A 23,862-nucleotide genomic window follows, 5' to 3' on the forward strand; every position below is an offset into this window, starting at 1 on the left:
TTTTACTTTTGTGTAAATATTTTGGAGATTGAACAAATTGAAACATGGAATATCTCAATAACCAATCAAAAGATCGTGTCTGAAATCCTATATATCACAAAGATTTTAAAAACATATTTATTTTTACCGCTTTAATATTACTCAAAAAGGCAAAATGTCAAAATGCTGTAAATCAAACACATAAGAAATCAGCCGACGGTATCTATGCAATTGGAAGAATAGAATTCAAATCAAATATTTATTCTCATTTGAAAAATAAAAAACTAAAATGCACAATAACAACGTTAATTCCAGATCTTGATGTTAAGTAAACGTCTATTTTGATTTGAGCATTAGTTTCAAAATTCAAATTTATTGTGTCTTTTAAGTTTTCAATATTATTAGCAGATGGCGCACCTACGAGTTGTAAAAAAAAACAAAATAGGTACAAGACTTATTGTCAAATAATTACATATATGTGTATACCATAGATTCATAGATAATATATAACTAATATGTACACTGATGTATATATTATATTATTTTGTAATATAATACATATATAAATTGTTATTATTTAAATTATTAAAATAATACAAAAACGAATATTGTAATATTTATACCTTCAAACAACTTTCCATTACTGCCTGTTTAAGTTTGGAAATAAATGGCTCTTTCAGTTTCAAAAATTGACAAGTTGTTAGAATTATTCAGTTCCTCGGACGATGAGCAACTTGATAAAGCACCTGACGAATGGGATGAACATGAAAGAAGTGATGTACCTGAATTCGTTGACAAAAATAATTGCATTTTTCAAAAATTCCATAAAAAAGTGAAATCATATAATCATACGGAAAAGAAAAAATGTAAATACTCGGACACATATGATAATAATAATATTAAAATGGTAGAGCTGGAAGTTAAACCCATAATGGTAATTAAAATAGAGTCTCGAGCATTATTTGTAGTGGTTTTAATGTTTTTTTATGAATTGTATTACAGATTGAAGACAGCGCAAGTGAATCTGAACTCGGCCTTATGGAAAATAACGAAGAATTCGCAAATATTGATAATAGGGTATTGTGTGGAAATAAACCTGCAAATCCTTTTACTAATGCGAATAAATGTTTATTAAAAAAAAGTAGCACTGAAAGAATTATAAAAAATAATTATGTCTCGGAAGAAAAAAAAACATTTGGTGAAACCGAACCGAAGAAAGCGTTGCTGGAATTTAAAAGATTGAAGATTAAAAACATTCTCAAAGAGCAAACATGTAATATTGAAGGGAAAACTAGAATTAAAGGAAACCGAAAACAAGTTAAGCGTAACCTTAAATGTAAGGAATGTAATAAAAAAATGAAAAATGAACAACTTTTTATGTTACATATGCAAATTCATGATAATCGGAAAGAGACTGAATGTATATTATGCAATCAAGAATATGAAGATGTGAATGCGGTTTTGGAACATTATGGTATGTGAATATTTATCTATACACATCTCAGTATTTAAAGAACAATATTTAAAAATTTTTAATTTTTTTACTTTAGCAAGTTTTGATAAAAATAAGGACAATGCACATTATGTTAAACTCAGGCCGTTTCCTTGTCATCTTTGTGATTTACGGTACAAGACCCGAAAACATTTAACAGATCATTTAGATATACATGCCGGTCATGGAAAATATTTATGCCCAATATGCGGGAAACGTTTTTTCAAAGGTTTTAATTTAACTATTCATTTGAAAGTTCATGAAAAATCATATCATTCTTGCGAACGTTGCAATAAAAATTTCCGAAATGTTAGAGAGTACCAAGCACACCAGAGAAATATTCATGGTGAAAATAACATTACCTGCCCCATTTGCAATAGACCATTTTCGAGAAGAAATAATATGAAAAAACATATGGAAACTCATGAACGGGTTTACAACCAATGTATTTTATGTAATATAAATTTTGAATTTCGAAGAGATTTCAATCAACATATGAGAGAAATTCACAATCGTATTAAAAAGTACACTTGCTCAATATGTGGAAAAATATTTTCATTACATTGTAAACTTACTCGCCATTTAGAAACACATAGCAGAATTAAAGATTTTTGTACGATTTGTGAAAAAGAATTCAGAAACCGTAGAGACTACAACGCACATATGCGGAATATTCATGGAGTAATTTCAGGCTTTCCTAAAAAAGAATCGAAAAACGATACATGTAAAGTGCAATTTAAAATAATACATGATGTACAAGTCAATCCATCTACGAATTCTAATAACATTGGGTTAAATGGCGATGTTAAAATCAATATCAAAATAGATATAAATGATACGAATGAATATATTGATAAGTATTGTTTTTGATATGAGTAATAATCAGCCTTAAAAAGGTGTTCTAAATTTTATAATAATAAAATTAATTTTGTAAATAAATGGTATTTAATTATTATAGGAGATAAATTAATATTTTTTATATTTGAAACTTACTCATACTTAAAAGTTCCGGCTTTAATCGGAATTATCTACACCTATTCTGAATAACGCCATCACTTAAGAACAAGCATTAATTTTATTTTTATTTAAAAAGTGCTAGGTTTGGGTGATTTGATTTTCTAAAACTCTAATATGAAAATGATGATGTCGCAACAAAGTCTTTTCAGTTTTACCTTAAATAAAATAAAAAGCTTTGATTCATCAATTTTAATGAAAATATTATGTATTTGAAATTAATTTTAAAATATTGTATTGTAAATTTTACACTTAAAATTAATTTTAATTAAGCTAAAGTTTAAAAATTATTCTTATTTTTTAAAAGGTACCCGCTAAAATCTTGAGCCTTCATATCAATTTTAAGATCAAACTTATCGTCATCTTTTATTTCTTCATTCAATGGCTTTGCATCATTATCAACTGGAATTTTCCCTTTCTTTTGTCGTGGCACTGATTTTTTGCTTTCGGTTTTTGGTAAATCAAGCACGACACCGTGCATGTTCCTCATGTGAGCGTTATAATCTCTGCGACTTCTAAATTCTTTACCGCACAGATTACAATTTTCTCTTATTTTATTATGTGTTTCTAAATGTCTTGTAAGTTTGCAATGCATTAAAAATATTTTGCCACATATGTTACAAGTAAATTTTTTTATACGATTGTGAACTTCTTTCATGTGTTGATTAAATTCTCGTCTGAATCCAAAGTTTATATTGCACTGTGTGCAGCAGTTAGGCTCGCGACTATGTGTATCTTTATGTTTCATCATATCATGTTTTCTAGAAAATTCACGATCACATATTGGACATCTAAAAGCATTTTCACCATGAACAATTCTTAAATGTGCAATATATTCTTTCGGATTCCGAAATTGCAAGTCTAATTTACATCTTTCACAAGAATGATATGATTTTTGGTGGTATCTTAAATGAACTTTTAAACTGAATCTTTTAAAAAATTGTTTACCGCATATTGGACACAAAAATTTCTTATCTCCAGCATGTATATCTAAATGGTCCAGTAGATAATTCCTGCTCTTATACCTTAAATCGCAAAGATGACAACAAAATGGTCTAAGTTTTATATAATGATCATCCATTTTTGTTTTATCAAATTGTGCTAAAATTTATTAAAAAAAAATATTTATAGCAAATTTGATATACATACAAAGAATATTTAATTTTTTTTTACCATAGTGATCTTGTAAATTTGGTATGGTTTCAAAATCTTCATTGCACAAAGTACATTCAGTTTCTTTTCGTCCTTCATGTATTTGCATATGAAACATAAAAAGCTGCTCGTTTTTCATTCTCATATCGCATTGTTTGCACTTTATATTTCTACCAACTTTAGGTCGATTTTTTCTAGTTCTACCACGTTTATTACCAACAGGGTCATGCTTGCGCCGACCTTTTCGTTTAACTTCTATAAAATCATTTTCAGAATCAGAACAATTTTCTTTTTTGAGCGTCTTTTTTTGTTTTACGTTTCTCTTTGCTTTTTTTTTTTCATTCAAATTTTCATCGTCCTGATCGCTATTTTCGAAGTCATCTCGATTTTCAGAAAAATTTGATTTTGTATCATTTTCACTGTCATTTATCTATCATAAATTAAATTTTATACATAGGTTCGTTGAAAGTAATCTATAGATACCTCTATCGGCTTAACTTCCAATTCCACTACTTTAATTTCATCATCACTATTTTTTGACTTTGATTGAGGTAATTTTTCGATTTCCTTTTTTTTTAATATTTGAGTTTTTTTGTTTTTTTCAGGAATATCTACTGGGAAAATGCATGGCTTCAAATCCAGTTCTTCGTTGTCACTCGCTTTATCCAATTCCTCATCTTCTGAGGAACTAAATAATTGTAAAAGTTTATCGATTTTTGAGTGTGATAAAGCCATAATTCATAAAAGTTTTGTATATTTTCCTAAGTGTGAAATAACCATTGAGCTTTCTAATAAATAAAAAAAAAACTTGATTTTCTGTAAAATTTTATAGAAGACAATTTGTCTTCCCATTGACAAATAAGTTTATATTTGACAATTGACATTATACATTTCTACTGTAGGGGTGATACAATTACTCAACGAGTTAGAAATACTAAAGAGCAGCACTTTTATTTCTATTTCGTTTGCATTCGATAAAAAGTCGTATCTTGAAAAAAAAGTGTTAAACCAAAAACTTCGAGCAACGCATTAGAAGTACTAAAGGAAGGAGCATCTTGAAAAGACAATGAAGCCAAATTCTTTCTAGTTATCTCTTTCTTTATTCCAAACATTGTCAAAGTAGTAACAGAAGCGTGTTTATTTTATTTTTTCATTTGGGCTCTGCTATAAATATGAGTGAAAATAATTTGCAGTTGAAAATTTTTTTTTAAAATAAAAAAAAAATATTTTTTTTATTTTAAATAATATAAATTTGATTTTTTTTGAATATCTACAAAAAAAAAACCAAATTTAAACAAAACTAATTAATTTTTCATAAATTAAAATTCTACATATGTACATATTTTTATATTAAATTACCTTACGGCGCTTGAACGTGAACATTTTTTTTTTTTGATAATTTGTGTTGTCTTGTGTATTACTTGAATTTTTCAATGTGAGACGTTGTCGCAATAATGTTTCATTAATTTTTTGAATTTCGAATACGAAATGACTCAAAAACTATGCCCTTCTCAACAAATTTTGTTTATTACTAATGTAATTGGTATATTGTCGTTTACTTCCTCATTAATTAACTGATCTTCACATATTTATTTATTACACTATTATTATTATTTATATATTTATTTATCACACATATATTTTATAAATAATTCACACTATTTTACTTCAATGGCATCACACCGCCGTCTTCATATATTTCTTTGTTGACCAAATCTTCACTCTGTAAAGCTAAATATTAACAAAACAATTCACATTAAAAAAAAAACAATTATTTATTACATACATGTAAAGCATAGCATTACATTTATATAAAGCATAGATACGTTACATAAATTTTACCATATAATTTCTTTTTATATTTTGAATCAAAATGCTATGAACAGATGTGTAGTACTATTTGATAAAATATTTTAAATAAAAACTCCCCAATCCACTTACTTTTCTTTTCATTCTGCAACCCATTTTCTTTACTTTTCATTGTGCAATCCACTTTCTTTTTATATCATTTCTAGGAAGTATGGGAATAGCAATTATGGAACATAGCTTCACTATGCTGTTTTTCAAGATACGATATTTTAGGTAGTGCTACCGAGGTAGAAACATAGATGCTCCTTTCTTCAGTATTTCGAATTCCTTGCAATTATTAAACAATATTGTTCTAAGAGAAAGAGCCCTTGAAAAATGTTTTTAAAGCATTTCAACACACATTGATTTTGAAACGAATTTCACACCGTATTTAAATTGACATAACGTAAAAAAAAAATAAACAACAAAATTTTTATTCAATATTGTTGCGATCATAACACGTAACGATTTTTATAATAAAGGCCGAAGATGAAAAATTAATCCCTTGTGACCCTGTTATTAGTTGTTGAAGTGGCCTCATTACCACATCACTTTAGACTTTTAGAGGTAGAAGATGCCTCATAAGCTTATTTCACCCTGTGTGTAAAAAAACTAAAACTAAGATAAAGCAGGTCCTGTTTATGTAAATGTGTAAGCCTAAATAACCACTGATGTTTTTGTGGAGAGTTCTGTCAATCAATAAGCACAAGAAACGCATATTTAATTTTTTTCTTGTTGTGAACGGCAGAGGGATTGTCAAAGAAATATACATTCGAAACGGTTATTTATGGCAAGATTTTGACAATCATGAAACGGTAAAAAAAATGACAACTTCCGCCTTTTTTCGTAGCCATTTCTTTTTTGGTTCGATTTAGAGTCATGACAGGATTAACAAATCGGGTATGTTAAATTTCTTATGATAGAAAAGCATATATAACAAAAAAATAAAAAGGAATAAGCTATTAAGGTTTAGTATTAATGATAGAAAAAGAAAAATTCCACTTAAAACGCATTATTGTAAATTGTTTACCAAATTTTGGAAAGCTTAAGTTCTTTCAAAACTATTCTAGATGCATTTCTAAATATTTGGCAAAGTTATACGGCAAATAATTTACATCAAAAGATTTTCCAAGCAATTTTATCATTTATCTTATTTCAAATTTATTCTTTTATTTAATTAAAAAAACTACCGTCAAGATGTAAAAGTCTAACCTCGAACTTAATGAAAAGAAAACGTGACAACGCTATCTAATCAATGTGTTAAAAATATTTTTCTAATTACAGGCTGTTGTTATTGATGGCCGCGGTCATTTAGTTGGCCGTTTAGCATCTGTTGTAGCCAAATATTTATTGCAAGGGGGCAAGGTAGCCGTTGTAAGATGTGAAGAGTTGAATTTATCGGGACATTTTTATAGAAACAAAATCAAATATTTAGCATATTTGAGGAAGCGGTGTAATGTAAATCCAGCACGAGGACCATATCATTTTCGAGCTCCATGCAGAATTTTTTACAAGGCAGTAAGAGGTATATCAATTAGTATTTAATAGATATAATTAAATTAATAAATATTACTATAGTTATAAATTTTATAATGATATTAAAATTCTATTGAGCTAGTAGATAAGTTTAATTTATCGCAATAGATTACATCTTGAAGCTAAGCCATTTCTAAAATAGGAATTCCAAAGTGTTCTAGATCCGACATACTGAATGTGTATATATTTTTGAATTGAATATCTAGCTTCAAGTTGAAAATCCACTGTGCTTTCTTTCTGTTAAGCTACAGACTTTAAATGAATAAAAAATTGTGATTTTCATTTTAGGAATGATTCCACATAAAACGAAGCGAGGCCAGGCTGCCCTTAGTCGATTAAGAGTATTTGACGGCATTCCACCTCCCTACGATAAAAGAAGACGTGTATGTATCCCAATTGCAATGAGAGTGTTAACATTACGTTCAGATCGTAAATACTGTCAAGTCGGGCGCTTATCACATGAAGTTGGTTGGCACTACCAAGATGTTGTAAAAAATTTAGAACGCAAACGCAAAGCAAAATTGAGACTTACTTTGAAACGCAACAGGGTTCTCAAAAAATTAACAATTCAAGCTAGGGCGAAAATTGCTAAAGCAGCAGAACCATTCACTAAAATTATAAATTCATATGGATATGAATAAATATTTTCAAACAAGAAACCTTGTTTCATAAAATATTCAAAATAAAATCCAAATAAACAAGTATATGACTGTTTGATACTTAAATTTAACAACCCCACTGTTTTTATTTTCAAATTATTGAAAAAAAAAAAACAAAAACGAAACAAAATTTTAAGAGTAATTGATACAATTTTATTAATGTCCATCTAAGCTACTACTAACATTGTTGGATGATTCATCTAGGTCTGAAGTCGATACAGATGTTTCAATAGACGATTCGCGGTTATCTTCACTAGATTTACCATTTTCTGAGTCCCTCATTTCTGGTAACTTACTTGTTTTTTCAGCAAAATTTTGATAGCAGTTGGATTTTTCTGTACACTCGTCTTGACAATTGGAAGCTACGAATTCCGATTCGAAATATTTATAAGCATCAAAAACTGCTAATGGGGGAATATTATGAAGAGGATGCGTAGGAATCAGCTCATTTTTAGCATCACCCAAAACGAATGGTTCTAAGCTAGCTTCACAATGCTGCGCTATAGAAACTCCACTCAGAGTATAGCAAGTATGATACAAGTCTGGATACCTTAAAATTGAATTAAGTTTTTGATTTATGAAAAGAAACAAAACCTACTTTCCTGGTTTGTCAATCAAACCTCCATTTGGTTTTTGGCAACACAGAAGAATATATTCTTGAAGGGCTGATCTGTCGAACAGAGGGGTTTTCAGCAAATCTATCAACTTTTTGTCTGGAATGAAAATTTTTTATTAAAATTTTTACTAAACTATTACTGAAACACATACTTTTATTGACCAATATTTTTTGTGCCATTGGTATTATGGCTCCTACCCAAAACGAATAACACCCATCAACTAATTTATTAGTACGTCCTTGAAATCCTCCCTCGTATCGCATTTGTCTTGCTAAGGCCCAACGCTAAAATTTGAATTTTTATAATTATAAAATATATTAACGAATCGATATTACAAGTATGGCCTCCACGTCGCATTTTTCCGTACAACCTAACATTATGCTTGCAGCCAAACCACAAAATGTATAGCCACCGTGAGCTTCTAAGTCTGGACAACCTCCGAAACCCCCTTCATATGTTTGACAACTTGCAATCCAATCTGCTGTTCCTTGAAATAATTCTTCTTCTTCCTCTTTAGAAAAATTAGCTAACTTAGCGCAAGATATAGCACAATAAGCACCTCTCACGTCATTTTCGCCACCTATTTAAAATAATATAATATTTTTGAAAAAATTGCATAAAATTCGTCTGACCGACATGAAGTTTGAAAGAACCATCCGACTCTCTTAAAGACCATAAAAATGTTTTGAGAGAAGTTTTATCTATGGCTTCATATGCTTTCTTGGTACCAAATATAGCTAAACTATTTACAGCGGCATAAGTTGGAGCTAAATGTGGATATTGTAATGGACTTCCCGCAAAACCACCAAATTTCGGATGACGGCATTTTATCAAGAAATCTATTGTATTGTTGATTAGTTCATCACGAAATTTGAAATTTAATAAACTAGCAGCATTTACTATCCAATAAACTAACCAAGGTCGACTGCTATCTAGGCATTCATAACTGGCTGGCAATTGCTGTAAGCTATGCTCTAAATAGCGAATATGTTGGTCTCTGTAAATTTGGGCTGCATTTGGGTCAAGGCATTGCAATTGCTCAAATCGTTCAAAACACTTGTTTACAGTTTTTTCAACATTAGCCTAAAATTAATATTTTTTTTACATCCTAATATTCTATGAATTTTAATATACCTGTTCTAATGTTGTTACTGTTGATTTCCCTTCATCCTGTAATCTTTCATTTTTAAGCATTGAAAAATCGCGAAATTTAGCCATAATATAATATTAACTTAATAACAACATTTACATTTATAGTAAGTAGCTTTGATTTAGCGAATGAACTTACAAACTGTCATTACTCTGCCTTATTTTTGAAGTTTTCATATATTTTAAGAAAAGTTTCCACAAGAAGGTAAGAAATTATCAAGTTAAGAAGGATTTTTTTTATAAAAATTTTCGAAATTTATATTAAATATATCAAAAAAAATATGTGTTGAAGGCAATTTAATGCAATTTATTACATAATTCCAATAAAAATTATATATTTTTAAAATAATTTTGTAAAAATAAATAATTTTTTAAAAAAAAATTATATATTTTTAAAATAATTTTGTAAAAATAAATAATTTTTTAAAAAAAAATTTACTTACCCAGCATTTACACATACAAGTTACTTGCATGCAAGTTTGTATAATATTAATTGTCAATTAGTTGTTCGAAATGTCAAATTACTTGCTATTATGACGTAGGCCTTTAGCAAGTTAATTTTTGAAAATGTCTTTGAGAAGAAAACAACTAGCAATATATATAATTGTTTATAAATTTTAGAAACCATAAGTTTGCTAAGTTTAATTTTTTCAAAACAAAATTCAAAAATTTTAAATTAAAAAAAAAAAAAATCAAAACAACAAATTTTTTTTTGTGAATTTCTCAATATGTCAAATTACTTGCTCAAATTACTGGCAGCAAAATTTTCTTGCAAGTTGAACTGCAAGTAAACAAGCAAGTAGAAATATTTCAATGTGTTAGTAAAATTTTTGTATGTATTGCAACTTTCTTGCAAGTAACTTGTACGTGTAAATGCTGGGTTACACAGAATTTCTAAACTCAAAATTTGCAAACAGAATTTCTCATTTAATTGCCTAGTTGTCAAATTTGATCGTCAAATTTATCCTGATATGTAAAAGCTACATTGTATTATTCTTGATCTTCTTAATATTTTCAAGATAATATTAAGAAGTACACTTGTCTTGAACTTTGGGAATTCACGGAAAAGTTGTTAAATCAAAGATAAAGTTACCAAATTACCAAATGAACGTTTAAAAAAAAAAAAAAAAAACCAAGTTACCAAATGAAGATGAAATTATAACTTTTGGTAGAAAATTATCAAATTGAAAACCGTGATAGTAAGTGATGTCAGAATTAGGTTTATTATAAATTTAGTATAGTATTATTTAGATTTATAGAAGTATTATTTCATTTACATAATATCGTAGAAATACGATAAAGGATAATCTTTTCAAAAGTTAATATAACATAAGAGGATCAATTGATCAAGAAAGTTTGATAGGTACATAATATGTAATATATTTTCGAAAATTGTTGGCTGACGTTAGTACTATATATTTTCTAAAATATAATTTTCGATCGGAGTTAATTTATGTATTTTATACTTACATTTTAACATATATTTTAACGTGTGAACAATATAAATTTACATACATGTGCTTGTTTTAGTATTAGTATAATACGCCTAGATTTCAGAGTTAATGCAAGAGTCAAAAAAAACGGCAAACAAATGAAACACTATGTCAAAATGAAAAACTATGTCAAACGAACTAAAAAATGTCAAAATGAAAACAAATAAGCATCTAAACATAAAACATTTTTTACTAAATGTCACTATTCTAAAAATGTAACTACAATTTATTAAAAACGACAGTTCTGGGGAAATGCACTCTGTTTAACACTTGAAATACAGCCGTCAAAGTATTTTTTTTAAATATTAAATTTTTTTTGCAAAAATGGAAGAAAAGAAGTGTTGTTTATGCGGAGAAAATATAAAAGGAATTTTCGGAGATTTATTTAATAGCTATTCCAAACATTCCAAAGTTTTTCTTTCTGAAATTCTTCACAAAATTTTAAAGCAAGATTGGATTAAAAGTGAAGAAAACTGGATATGTTATTTATGCATTAACCGAATAAATAAATATGAATTTGGTATGTTATTGGTCAAGCAGATGGAAGAAGAAATTTTAGAATCGATTTCACTAAATAGAAACAACCAATTTATATTTGTGACTAGCTTTAAAGAGGAAGAAAGCAACGAAAACGATTTGGAAGTCGAAGAATGTTATAGTACGTCGGATGTTGACTTGACGAAGGTGAAGGATGACGAAATTAATGAAGACTCAATCGATGTTGCAATAGATGACTCACAGGATAATATTTTTATGGAAAACATTATTGATGACCATACGGAAGATGTCAAAATAGAGACTATAATTGATATTCAGCCACTGAAAGTTTCTCCGGTGTCCAAACATTATTATTGCGAAAAGTGTAATATTCTGTTTTTATCCCTATCTGAATTTGAAAAACACAATGAAATTCAACATGGTGAACGAGTCGTTCCCTTGCAATGCCACGTATGTGGCGTAACTTACACGACAGCGAAAAAATTAAATAATCATATGAGGTCCCACCAAGGTCCGATTAAATGTCCAATATGTAATAAGCAAATAACCCAAAAAGGTGCTCTTAAACGACATATGGTCATCCACACTGGTAATTAAAACATCTTAATAAGCTTAATTCCATAATTTTAAAATTAATTTAAGGTGAAAAGTCATACCAATGTGATATATGTGGAAAGCAATTTATCCATCGATCTAGTTTTCGTATGCATAATTTGGCTCACGGAAATATAAGAGAAGTAACCTGTCAAGTATGTGGGTTCAAACTAAGATCTCGTTCTCATTTATCTCGTCATATGCTGATACATACAGGAGAAAAGGTAGAAATTTCTTTTATTAGCACAGACAATTTTTAATATCATAAGACAACCAATTTTTCAGAAACATGAATGTCCTAAATGCGGACAGAAGTTTGCCCAGCGATATAACATGAATGTTCATTTAAAATTGCATGAAGGTATAAAAAGACAAAAATCTGCAGTGAAATACAAATGCCGTGTATGTGATTTAAAATTTGAATCATCCAAAGCTTTAGAAGAGCATAATGAAAGTTATGTGCACGTTGGAAAAAGTCCACTTGAGTTTGAAAATGTAATAGATAACGTGAGATAAAAATACATTTATTATAACTACTAGAAATATTTAAATAAATTATAAATAGTGATTATTAAACATTATTGTTTTACTATGAACAAAAAATGGTTAAAAAACAATAAAAAACCGAAAAGATATACATTTGTAGGTAAATACTGGATAGTAAATTAACAAGTGTCAATTCTGCTATGTGCGGACATTTTTTTATAAAGAATTTAAATCTGTTTTATTTATTTAGAATGACGTCTTTGTTACTAAACTTGTTTATAAGAAATTTCAGTTCTTTGAAATTTTCAAAATGTGAGTAACTTGTTAAGGAATAAATTTTGTTTGAGTGCTTTACCGCACTATGTATTATTAAATTCAGTTTGACAAAATTGAAGTGATATATTTTTTATAGTTTCTATTACACCTAGTAAAAAATAATTTTGAACTTGTATGGCAACGCTTATAAGAAAATATGTACCCACTCCAAGATCTATCAAAATTCTTTAATTACATGCTCTTTTATGTAAAATTAGAGCGTAATAGCATACATTCAATTTTTTTTTTTGGAATAACATACTTATATGTATGTAAGGCCTGGTTAGTCAATGCCTAGATTTTCTCATAGATATTTTTAATCGACTTATTTTAAAACTAACCTCAATTTTTATTAAAAGTTTTATTTCTCAAAATTTAATCGAGTTATCCTTTAATTTTTTGTCTTGTAAAGCGGCTTATTGTGTTTAGAGTATTCATCATAGACGTAAAATGCGGTAATATAAGCAAAGTTAATAATAAGTTTGTAATTTTTGCAATCGGTGGATTGCTGAATTGCACACGATCATACAGTTGTATGTGACCGCGTTTAAATATAAACCTACGGAATTCAAAGAAGCAATCAGAGTTGCAAACTAAGAATAGAGTTTATGTGCCTGTTCTCTATTTCACGGCTGATAGAAATAATTTAGTTATGTCAAGATTCATATCATCAAACATTTCTACGGCATTGATTTCCACAAATCTAATCAAAACACGGCTACTTCAAACAGTTTGACGTAATTTTTGAGAAAACAATTAATTTGCTTATCGTGATACGCTTTGTAACAGTTGACTGTCATGTTATTAACAATCAAAATTTAAAGTCATACAATGGTTGTGTCAAATCATCGATAAAATGATGTTTAGGTTTAAAGTTTATTTATGGCATTGACAATATATTTGTGATTATATATGTAGCTATAATTTAAGCCCTATTTTGTTTCATGAGTGCTATTTTTCTACTAATAGTGTTGTTTCTTTTGAATAATTATTAAATTATTTTCAAATATGGAAGGAAAAAAGTGTTGTATATGTGACAGCGATATAAAAGGAATTTTTCAAGATATTTTTATTGATTATACAAAACATTCCAAAATGTTGTTATATGAAGCTATTTACAAAATTATTAAAAAAGATGATTTCATAAAACATGAAGACAATTTGCTGTGTTATTCATGTGTAAACAGAATAAATAAATATGAATTTGGTGTTGTTTTGGCTGAACAAATGCAGAACGAAATCCTAGAATTGATAACGCAGACTGAATCTAAATATGAATTAGTTCATTCAAACGATTTTTGTGAAGATGAAGAAAATTTTGAAATAAAATTTGACGATTCAATAGAAATCGTACAAGATCTGATAAATGATGAGGATCAAAGTAGCAATCAAGAGTTCATCGAAATATGTGAAATGAATTCACAAAGCAAATTCAAAAAAGAAAGTTATGATGATAGCGATCATTTTATAATAGAAACAGTGCCTATAGATATAAAACCTTTTAAAGTTTCCAACAAAGCTAAGAAAAAACGCTTATATTGCGAGAAATGTGATATGCTGTTTCAATCTTTAGCGGAATGTAGGCAGCACAAGGAATCTGAACATGCAGATTCCACAACACCTGTGCAATGTCATGTGTGCAGTGTCAGTTTCGAAACGAAAACAAAGTTAAATAATCACATGAGATCTCATCAGGATCCAATTAAATGTTCAGTTTGCAGTAAAGAGTTTACTCAAAAAGGTGCCCTAAAACGACATATGGCTATTCACACAGGTATTATTGTTCATATTAAACCCATTTTCTTAGGATATGTTTCAGTGTTTTAACAAGTTTTATTTACAGGAGAAAAGCCTTATCAATGCGACATTTGTGGGAAACAATTTATTCATGGTTCTAGTTTTCATATGCATAATTTAGCTCACGGAAATATAAGAGAGGAAACTTGTCAAATTTGTGGATACAAATTAAGATCACGGTCGCATTTGAATCGCCATATGTTAATTCATACAGGAGAAAAGGTAAATATTAAAAATTATTAGAAATACTTATTATCCTTATTAAAATGTTTTAGAAACATGAGTGTCCTAAGTGCGGTCAAAAATTTGCACAACGTTATAATATGAATGTTCATTTAAAGTTGCACGAAGGTATAAAAAGGCAAAAGCCTGTTACAAAACATGTTTGTTATATATGTGATTCCAAATTTAAGACACTGAAAGCTTTAAATGAACATACAAATCAATTTCATGATACTGAAAGTTATCACGGATCTGACAAGCATTTAGTAAAAATTGAAAATTTAATAGAGGATCAGTCTGACTTATATGATAATCATAGTAACATCATTGATGCATATAGCAATGAAAATGTCAAAGTAGAACTTTTATTATAAGTACATATTCAAATTTTTATGCACGGGTATATCTTACTATTTTTATATTTAATTTCAATTATATTTTGTATTACAATGATTGGTTTAGATAAAAAGTTGATTTATTTAGTGCTAGGTATCTACACCTACTCACGGCTAGGTATGCGCGCGTATATTGAAAATAAATTTGTAAATTTCAGATTTTTCTTATTGTACATGAATTTTTTTAAATAAAACTTATTTTAATTTTTTAAGTTAAATCGATATTTTCAATTTTTAAAAAGTTTATTTCAAATATGGGTGAAATATTTGAAATAACTATGTATCTATATATGGAGGCATATATTATGGTACATATCAACTCATCATTTATTTGGATTTCGCTTATTTGACAGTGCTATTTTAGCATTGCCTATCGAATTGAATATTTACACCAACGAAAAGTATGGGGAAAATTTAATTGACAAAACATGAATGTTCCACAAAAATACCATTCAACCCATTAAAATTAAATGGCTGAATGGTATTTTTGTGGAAAGTGACCGTCAAGCTTAAATTGTGATATTGAAAAAAAAAGCTTTAAGAATTTACAGCTGAAATCTATTATCCAAATTATAAATAAAATAGTTTTTACAAAAAAGCTGATAAGGAAAGTTAGAAAAAAGCTTTTTTACTAAAGAATTTTTTTATATATTTTTTTATCTTTTCGTATTTAAATTCAAATTTCAATTTACCTGAACATTTTGACGGCTCGAGTTATGCAATTGAAAATCATGTGCAAAGTAAAAGAATTTATTATTAACACAGTCCAAGCATTTAATTGTAAAAATAAATTCATAATGCAAGTCAACATTTTGAATTATCCATATGATAGATAATTTAGGGTGTACGCCTGTATTCAATGCGGCGGTGAAAAAGTAAAACGGTTCCAACTTACAATAATATTGTGTAGCGGTTGTATTCATGCTAGAAATGTTAAAGATGTATTTTTAGAACATCAAGGTCTTGTAAATTGTTGATTTGCATGCGTGAGTAAATCAAGCAGGGGTCAAGTTGTGATATATCAAAAGTTAAAAGCAGAGCAAAACATTAATTAATATAATTTTTTTGTTTGGATAAATTTAAGAAAGGGGTTAGACGTTATACTTACAATACTTATAGAAATTTGTTGTATGTTATCTTAAAAATTATGATTTTATAGTTCATTGTGTCGAATTGTGATAAACATTAAATTAATCTTCTTATTGTGATGTAATTGAATATTTTAAATTTTTAAAGTTTCAGAACGTAACATTATTATAAATTATTATAAATATTGCAAAGTTAAAAATGAAAATGTAAAAATTTAAAAATAAAATAATAATATATTTTTACTATAGCATCAAGAGTGAACATCAAATGTGAGTATAGTAGTAGAACATAATGTATAATAATCACTCAGAATTACATATATAATTTGGATATGTGTACTTATTGTAGATGCAGAATTTGAAGAATTGAGTCAATTTTATTCTTTTTAAAAAGAATCTATTGTGAATTTTGCTAATTTTAGCACTATGTTCTGAGATTGAGCTTTAATGTAAAAAGAGAAGAGCATAAAATTCTTTCGATTAATATTCTCTTGATCCTCTTTCCTTAACATAGCTGATAGCAATTTGAATAAAAATGCCTTATAAAAAGCTAAGGGGGTGCTATTAATTTGACAGAACAACATTATTGCACATAAATTTTTATTTAGCTTTTGTAAAATTTGCTTGTGTGTGAGTAAAAATATTAAAATATGTGATTGTGTTTGGGTATAATAAATCGTCAACAATTCATTTTGAGATTTTTATGATTTGGTCTCGTTTGGTAGATATTTTTATTGATTACTGTAAAGACGCTCTGTTTTTTTCTAACTCAACAGTATTAAAAAATTCGGTGCATTAAAAAATAAATTAAATATTCAAATACTATTTCGCAAAAATAGTCTATTTAATATAAAATTTTGAATATAGAATATGATAGAAAAACAGCTTTACACAACAGTCATATCGGTAGAATAGTGTTTACTTGACTATTTTTGGAACTATAAACAATCAAAGTGAATTCATAAACAATCGCCAATTTCTTTTCCTTTTTTTGTTTATTTTTGTGTATAAATTTAACTGTCAAGTAGTAATAATATATATTATCTATACATTATAAATACAAAAAAAATGTATAAAATATTGCTTCGGGTGATATATATTTTAATAAACTTGACTATCATTATACATATAAGTACAGCATATTGGTGGCATTTAGGGACATATTCCATACAAAATAATGGTCTAATAGATACAACAAAATCCACGCAGTCATTTAAGGATATTTGTCAAAATTCAACAAATCTTTCGTATGAGCAAATTGAAATATGCTTACGTAGTCAACGTATTTTATCGGCATTATCTCAAGCAGCCAAAATTGGTAAAGAAGAATGCCAGATACAATTTAGAAACAATCGTTGGAATTGCAGTACATTCTATAACACAAGTTCTATTTATGGAAATGTCATTAACATAAAGAGTCGTGAAACAGCCTATGTATATGCTATTAATGCAGCTGCATTAGCTTGGTCAATAACCCGAGCGTGTTCAAAGGGTGAGTTAACAGAATGTTCATGCGATAACAACATACGTCGTAAGCAACGTAAGTGGCAGTGGGGTGGATGTTCTGAAGATATCAATTATGGAGTTATTTTTTCTAAAAAATTTACTGATTCACAAGAAAGCCATAATTCGTCTGAAGGATTAATGAATTTGCATAATAATGAAGCAGGACGACGTGCACTGAAAGTTAAAATGCAAAGAATTTGTAAATGTCATGGCATGTCAGGTTCGTGTTCTTTGCGTGTTTGTTGGAGACGTTTATCCTCCATGAGAGCTGTTGGTGAGGCGTTAGGAAATTTGTATGATGGTGCATCATTGGTAAAAGTTGTTGAAAGAGATGGAAAACCGTCAAAATTGAGGCGACGTGATCCACTAATGAAAAAATTGGTAAAGTCTGATTTAGTATTCTTAGAAGAATCACCAGATTATTGTGAACCTAATCCAAAATTGAATATTCTTGGCACTAAGGGTAGATTTTGTAACAGAACATCCCCAGGCATTGACGGTTGTCGTTTATTATGTTGTGGACGTGGTTACCAAACCCGCTTAAGACAAGTCCAGGAGAAGTGTAAATGTAAATTTGTTTGGTGTTGTTCTGTAAAATGTGCTATGTGCAATTACAAAAGAGAAGAACATATTTGTAATTAGATTTTTTAAAGCAGAGTTTTTTTTGTGCCTGACATGTTCAACAATTTACAAAATGTTGAAATGAATTTCGGTTTCTGTTTTGACAATTTGAAAAAAAAAAAACACATAAAAATTAAAATCTTAAGGATGATTTCTATATTCATGAATATTGTAAGATGATGAGAACACAATTTTTTTTGTAATAGGTCCAACAAAGAGAACTTGCGCCTGGCTGTGAAAAAGTACTTTTTAACACTGGAGAGTTTTTTAAGCAAAGAATTAAAAAAGAAAAAAAAAATTAAAAATTACTTAGAGTGAAGCAATAAACGCATTGATGTAAAGCCATAATCAAAGTATTGTAATAATGCTGTTATATTAAAAACTTTTGGTTTTTAAGACGAAAATTTTTTAGATATAAGTTTTCTGTAAATATTTTTTAATTGCCAAATAAACTTTTAAACAATCTTTAGCTTTGCTAACAAATGGATGTAAATTAAAATGATTTTGTTTTATTTGCTAAATTTGCCAAATTACGGTTAAAAAAATATTGGGATTTACTTGTATGATAGATGAATTGACATTTTTGAGGAAAAAAAGTACCATTAAGAACATTTTGTCATAGTTTTTTCTGCAATAAAGAAATTTCAATATCATTCTTGAATTTTATTTAAATGTAATTACATTAAACATTAAAAATTTGGTTTTATGTACAATTGCTTACATACAAATGCTCAGTATATTTTAAACAATAATATGTATGAATTAAAATCGTATTTGTCTTAGTTTTTTAACGTGTTAGAGTATAATATTACTTGGTAGAAGGACATTAGACACAATCTAATATGACAATTGTATATTTTTCCTATAATTTCAAGTTTCAGTATCTTCTTTTCTGAATTTTTAGATGTACCCTTTACATTGCAAATAAATACATACATAATGTTTATTTTTTCAAATTCGTTTTTTAAATATAATTTCGTTTATTTTTATTTTATTCTTTTTCGATTGATTTCTAATTTTGTAAAATTTTCAAATTAGACACAAAAAATGTGCCATCGATAAAATTTACTGTTTCATTATTTTTTGTTCAACATACATATCATGTGCGGTATGTCTAAAGTAATTTAACAGCAAATAAATAATGTATGTGAAAGTTTTTATTATCAATTTTCTCAAAAATAAATATCGAACAAAAAATTATCAAAGAAAAATTGAGAGAAATTTAATTAACTCAATGAATATTTACAGGGTTCCTTATCAATCAATCAGTTCTTTAGTAGATATACATACATAATTAGATGAGAACAGTCAAATTCTAGTATCATGTCTTTCACGTTCAATAAATTTTTCTAACTTTTTTGATTAATATGCTAACTAATAACGATAAAAAATAGTTTTCAAATTTTCATATGCTGCATTCATTATACCCCAGCTAACAAAAGACCTAGTTGAATTTGGTCCGCATCCCCTATAAAAATGTCGTACACTATTGCCACGTTCACGATAGATCTTTAAAAAAACTTCTATTATACCTTGAGTTTTGTGACCCATTTCACTTTGCATTGCAACTTTAATTACATTTAACGGATAAAAAATTGTACTAACTGTAGCACCTATAACAGCGCCAGCGAAAAATTCTTGTGCGGCTTTTTTAGCTATATTATCCTAAAATAAAGTTAAATTATTTGTAATCAAATTTAAAATCAAAAATAAAAATTAAAGCAGTTCCTTACAGTTTTTGGCAAATGTTCTGAAGCTTCCTCCCTTAATACAAAGAATACGGCGTTAGATGGCCCATTCCGTAATAAAATTGGTGCCACACCACGATACATTTCCATAAAACCGTGGTTTGTCCATACATATCTAAAATTTATATTTTTACAAAAATATTATATGATAGACTTGTAAAATCAATTGCACCTAAACGCAGTTGGTGTATTACTAAAATACTTGTGATATTTAGAGTCCGCTAATAAGGTTTGAACCCTTTCAAATGGTATTAAGATTGCTTCACATGTACCAGCCAAGTTCGCCGCTAAAATTTTTGATGTATAAGGATCTAACTCAAACTCGACTTGTAGATTTTTTTTGATGCCATCATATATACCAAACATTAGTGATAACGAAATTGTTTTTTGCGCTAGTGGTGGTAACATTCCTCTATATAAATATCTCAATCCTTCATGCTTCATTTGAATAAAAGCTGAAGTTACTTTATCACCATGAAGCATCTGTCGAAATATCATTTTATATATAGGATATGTAACTCCGATATTGATTGTTGCTGCACCATAACCACAAACAAATTCTCGCCAATCAAATTTTTTGAAATATTGATATAAAAACATTTTAACTATATTGTCTCAAAAATTTATTTATTGGTGGGATTAGTATTTTGTGAACAGCTTAATTTTCGGTATTTGGTGATTAAAATCGTTTAACAATTCGGCCATAACTTATTATTATCTCTTATCCATTGCAATTATAATATCTTGTTTAATATCAATATACCTAAATGTTAAAATTATAATAACAGTGTGTATATGTGTGTTATATAAGAACAACTGACGAGGTTTCAATGCGAGATCTTCAAGATAAAAGGTTGTATTTTAAGAATTTCCAATGATTAAAGTTTATAATACCAACAATTTATATTTTATATGTGCTTGAAATAAAACCACTATTTCCTACAGTTCTTTTTTAATACCATCCTTTTCTGTTGCTGCTAAATTCTTTTGTAAAATGGAATTTTATAATTTTGCAATCAATCCAAAATAGTTTTTGTTACTTATAATTTAAATGTCAAAAGCATATGGAAGCATGCGATGACGGATAATATTAGTTATTTTATTGTCTTTTTTGACATATTTTCTGGTATAAAACAGTGAAAACACGATATATTAGGTCTATCTGGTATAAAAAAAATTTTTATCTTTTTTTTTACCTTTATAAAACTTGTATGCAAAGCGTCTGTAATAATATTTTTTTAAATAAAAATAAGAGAAAATAATGACGTTTTCATTTTCTCGATGTGTAAAATTTTTTCAAGTTTTGTAAAGTAAAATTTAGTGTTTTAAAAACTTTAGTGTTAGAAACCTTACAGCTGTCATATGTTTTTATTGATTATGTCAGAAGATTTTAATTTTCAAAAAAAAATTTTCAACATCAATAATTGTTTTAAAACTTGGATAAAATGGATTTAAAAATGGTTTTTTCAAAGTTTCACAACTTTATAATCCAAAATCAAAATTTTCGGTTTTTTGCATAACCAAAAAATATTTTGTTTATAATTTGAAAATTGACGTTTATCATCTATTTATAAAATTTTTGAAAGTTTTTTCAACTTTTCCGTCTGGTTTATTTTCTTTTAAATGAGAATTTAATTTTTTTCCTTTTGCGCGAAATTATGCCACTGTTTCATTTTAAAGTTTTTTCAAATAAAAATATGCATGTTCTATACATAGTTTCAATAAGAATTTCTATAGGAAGAAAAGCAGAGGATATTTTTATGGGAAGCCTTTAATGGGCTATGCAACAACGGTTAATGGATTAAATTCTAGTAGAGGAAAGGTTACAATATAATTAAAAAATGAAGTGTTTATCGTTATTTAAAGGTTAAAAAGTCCTGCTTTGCGTTAAGCATACTGTTGCATTTATGTGCTGTTCATTTACAATGTGCATCTACATATGTACATGTATGTATGGATTTATACTTAAACTTACCTATGTAAATAAAAATACATTTTATAAATAACTAAAAGTAAAGGTTTTTGTAGTTCCAGATCAACAGGTTCATACATTACATTATAGACTAAAATAAGACAAAAAACTTTTATTCTACCATACTTGGCCAAGACTTCCTTGAAGGACGAAAAGGACCCTCTAACAAGCTCTTAGCAGCTTGAAACAATTTAATAACTTATATTTATTAAACCATTGAATTTATCAAGGTCAAATTAAAGGTTGGTAAAATGTTTTTCATGTGAGAACAATTTTGCATTTCTGAATAACAGATCTACATTTCAATGTGACTCTGGTGTTTGTATTCCCATGCGGATGGAATATAGCGATTTATGATTATGAAATGGATTTTTTAGGTAATAATATTTTAAATTACTTGATATAAAAGGCCAAGTTTTTCAACATTTAATAATCTATAATTGAATAAAAGTAATATTAGAGATGATGCACTTGATTGTTTATATTTGTATTAGTGATTAGTTGGGCTTAAGATTGCATTTTACATAAATATTATGCATTTTTAAACAAAATATTAAAAAATTGTTTTTAAGTACTTTTTAATGTTTAATTAAAAGATTCTCTTTAGTCTTTGACTTTACAATCTTGATGTTCTTGACATAGTTACAAAAGTTAAATAACTTATTACCTTTTTTTTGTTCAATTAATTTTTTTATATTATCATTTCAATTTTGCAGTAGATATTCTTATAGAACTTATTGTGTATTTTAACACATATTGAATCATATACATACATATGTTTTGAAATTAATGTACGTATTGTGTGCATAATATGGTTTTTCAAGGTAAAATGTTGATGAAAAAAGTTTACATATTATTGTAATTTTATTGGTATATGAGTACAAAGATACATAATCATAAAAGGTAATAGCCTTAAATAAGAGTTTCTTTAAATATGTATTAATATATCTAATAGTTTTAATTGGTATAAATTATTTGATGGTAGAAAATCTAATGTATGTACTTCTTATTTATAAGAAAAAATTTCCATCTACATATACATATACATATGTATGTATTATTTATATTGTGTAAAATTTTAATAAAAAAAAAATATTTAATGTTATTATTTTGCAGGTCAATGTAAAACAACTTTAAATGAAATAATGTTGCGGCATATTTTTATAAAAATAATTTAATTTATATTTTGAATTACATACATTCTAATACTCTTTCTTAAAGATAAGAACGGCATTTGATATTAAAAATGAACGTATATTATAACAATATCTAAATCTACTACAATGGCTTTAAAGTATAATGGCTTTCATTTGTCACAGATATGTTCTATTTATTTTCGGATCATGTAATATTACATAATTTATTCCACATGTAATGAGCTACGCATTTCACAAGAGTATGTGAACTTTAAATGCAATTCAAATATAATGACTAATGAGCAAGTACTGTGATACCCTATGGTTAAGAAACACGAATTCTATGTTCTTCATCGAAACCTTCAAACAAATATAAGGAAATATTTTCTAATATTAAATTAGGATTTATTCAACTCTGTTAACCAAAATTTAAAATATACAATATGGGGACAACAAGTGTTAGCCTTCGGGATCGGCTCAATTTTTCGTATAAAAATCAAAAAAATTTTTCAAGCAAAATTTTTCTATAAAGTTTTTTTTTTCGA

At 27.6% G+C, this 23,862-nt stretch overlaps 7 protein-coding genes across 12 annotated transcripts; 4 read left to right on the forward strand and 3 right to left on the reverse strand.

Annotated features, from left to right (window-relative positions):
• Positions 1–524: 524 nt before the first annotated feature.
• LOC129612977 (uncharacterized) lies at positions 525–15,464 on the forward strand. Its single transcript, XM_055526841.1, has 12 exons — positions 525–913; positions 982–1,453; positions 1,530–2,328; positions 4,540–4,561; positions 6,770–7,010; positions 7,310–7,509; positions 11,387–12,026; positions 12,080–12,255; positions 12,317–12,538; positions 13,832–14,606; positions 14,676–14,851; positions 14,905–15,464. Exons 1-12 carry the CDS (start codon positions 647–649, stop codon positions 15,223–15,225), a joined length of 4,311 nt encoding a protein of 1,436 aa, XP_055382816.1. The 5' UTR covers positions 525–646; the 3' UTR covers positions 15,226–15,464.
• On the reverse strand, positions 2,657–4,482 carry LOC129613075 (gastrula zinc finger protein XlCGF57.1-like). The gene is made up of 3 exons (XM_055526993.1): positions 4,121–4,482; positions 3,659–4,067; positions 2,657–3,586 (listed from the first exon to the last, which is right to left on the reverse strand). The coding sequence occupies exons 1-3, from the start codon at positions 4,370–4,372 to the stop codon at positions 2,766–2,768; spliced, it is 1,482 nt and encodes a 493-aa protein (XP_055382968.1). The 5' UTR covers positions 4,373–4,482; the 3' UTR covers positions 2,657–2,765.
• Positions 6,304–7,754, forward strand: LOC129613078 (60S ribosomal protein L13a). Its single transcript, XM_055526996.1, has 3 exons — positions 6,304–6,385; positions 6,770–7,010; positions 7,310–7,754. Exons 1-3 carry the CDS (start codon positions 6,365–6,367, stop codon positions 7,660–7,662), a joined length of 615 nt encoding a protein of 204 aa, XP_055382971.1. The 5' UTR covers positions 6,304–6,364; the 3' UTR covers positions 7,663–7,754.
• On the reverse strand, positions 7,723–9,576 carry LOC129613076 (protein farnesyltransferase subunit beta). Its single transcript, XM_055526994.1, has 6 exons — positions 9,432–9,576; positions 8,930–9,380; positions 8,633–8,877; positions 8,449–8,581; positions 8,279–8,393; positions 7,723–8,230 (listed from the first exon to the last, which is right to left on the reverse strand). The coding sequence occupies exons 1-6, from the start codon at positions 9,513–9,515 to the stop codon at positions 7,837–7,839; spliced, it is 1,422 nt and encodes a 473-aa protein (XP_055382969.1). The 5' UTR covers positions 9,516–9,576; the 3' UTR covers positions 7,723–7,836.
• LOC129613077 (zinc finger protein 287-like) lies at positions 11,207–12,600 on the forward strand. The gene is made up of 3 exons (XM_055526995.1): positions 11,207–12,026; positions 12,080–12,255; positions 12,317–12,600. Exons 1-3 carry the CDS (start codon positions 11,264–11,266, stop codon positions 12,545–12,547), a joined length of 1,170 nt encoding a protein of 389 aa, XP_055382970.1. The 5' UTR covers positions 11,207–11,263; the 3' UTR covers positions 12,548–12,600.
• A 1,601-nt stretch (positions 15,465–17,065) lies between the features above and the next one.
• Positions 17,066–18,952, forward strand: LOC129612946 (protein Wnt-1-like). The gene has a single exon (XM_055526801.1). The coding sequence runs from the start codon at positions 17,403–17,405 to the stop codon at positions 18,480–18,482; it is 1,080 nt and encodes a 359-aa protein (XP_055382776.1). The 5' UTR covers positions 17,066–17,402; the 3' UTR covers positions 18,483–18,952.
• A 96-nt stretch (positions 18,953–19,048) lies between these two features.
• Positions 19,049–21,254, reverse strand: LOC129612947 (mitochondrial nicotinamide adenine dinucleotide transporter SLC25A51). 6 transcript variants are annotated; one of them, XM_055526807.1, is made up of 4 exons: positions 20,382–21,254; positions 20,195–20,324; positions 19,994–20,126; positions 19,049–19,089 (listed from the first exon to the last, which is right to left on the reverse strand). In XM_055526807.1, exons 1-4 carry the CDS (start codon positions 20,807–20,809, stop codon positions 19,064–19,066), a joined length of 717 nt encoding a protein of 238 aa, XP_055382782.1. In that variant the 5' UTR covers positions 20,810–21,254; the 3' UTR covers positions 19,049–19,063. The 6 variants fall into 6 exon arrangements, with proteins under 6 accessions (XP_055382782.1, XP_055382779.1, XP_055382778.1 ...); XM_055526804.1 differs by lacking the exon at positions 19,049–19,089 and having other exon boundaries at positions 19,110–20,126; positions 20,382–21,048; positions 21,108–21,254; XM_055526803.1 differs by lacking the exon at positions 19,049–19,089 and having other exon boundaries at positions 19,110–20,126; positions 20,382–21,048; positions 21,104–21,254.
• Positions 21,255–23,862: the final 2,608 nt, after the last annotated feature.

Source organism: Condylostylus longicornis, unplaced genomic scaffold, assembly GCF_029603195.1.
Source record: "Condylostylus longicornis isolate FDR11 unplaced genomic scaffold, ASM2960319v2 ptg000080l, whole genome shotgun sequence".
In the NCBI taxonomy this organism is placed as follows: domain Eukaryota; kingdom Metazoa; phylum Arthropoda; class Insecta; order Diptera; family Dolichopodidae; genus Condylostylus; species Condylostylus longicornis.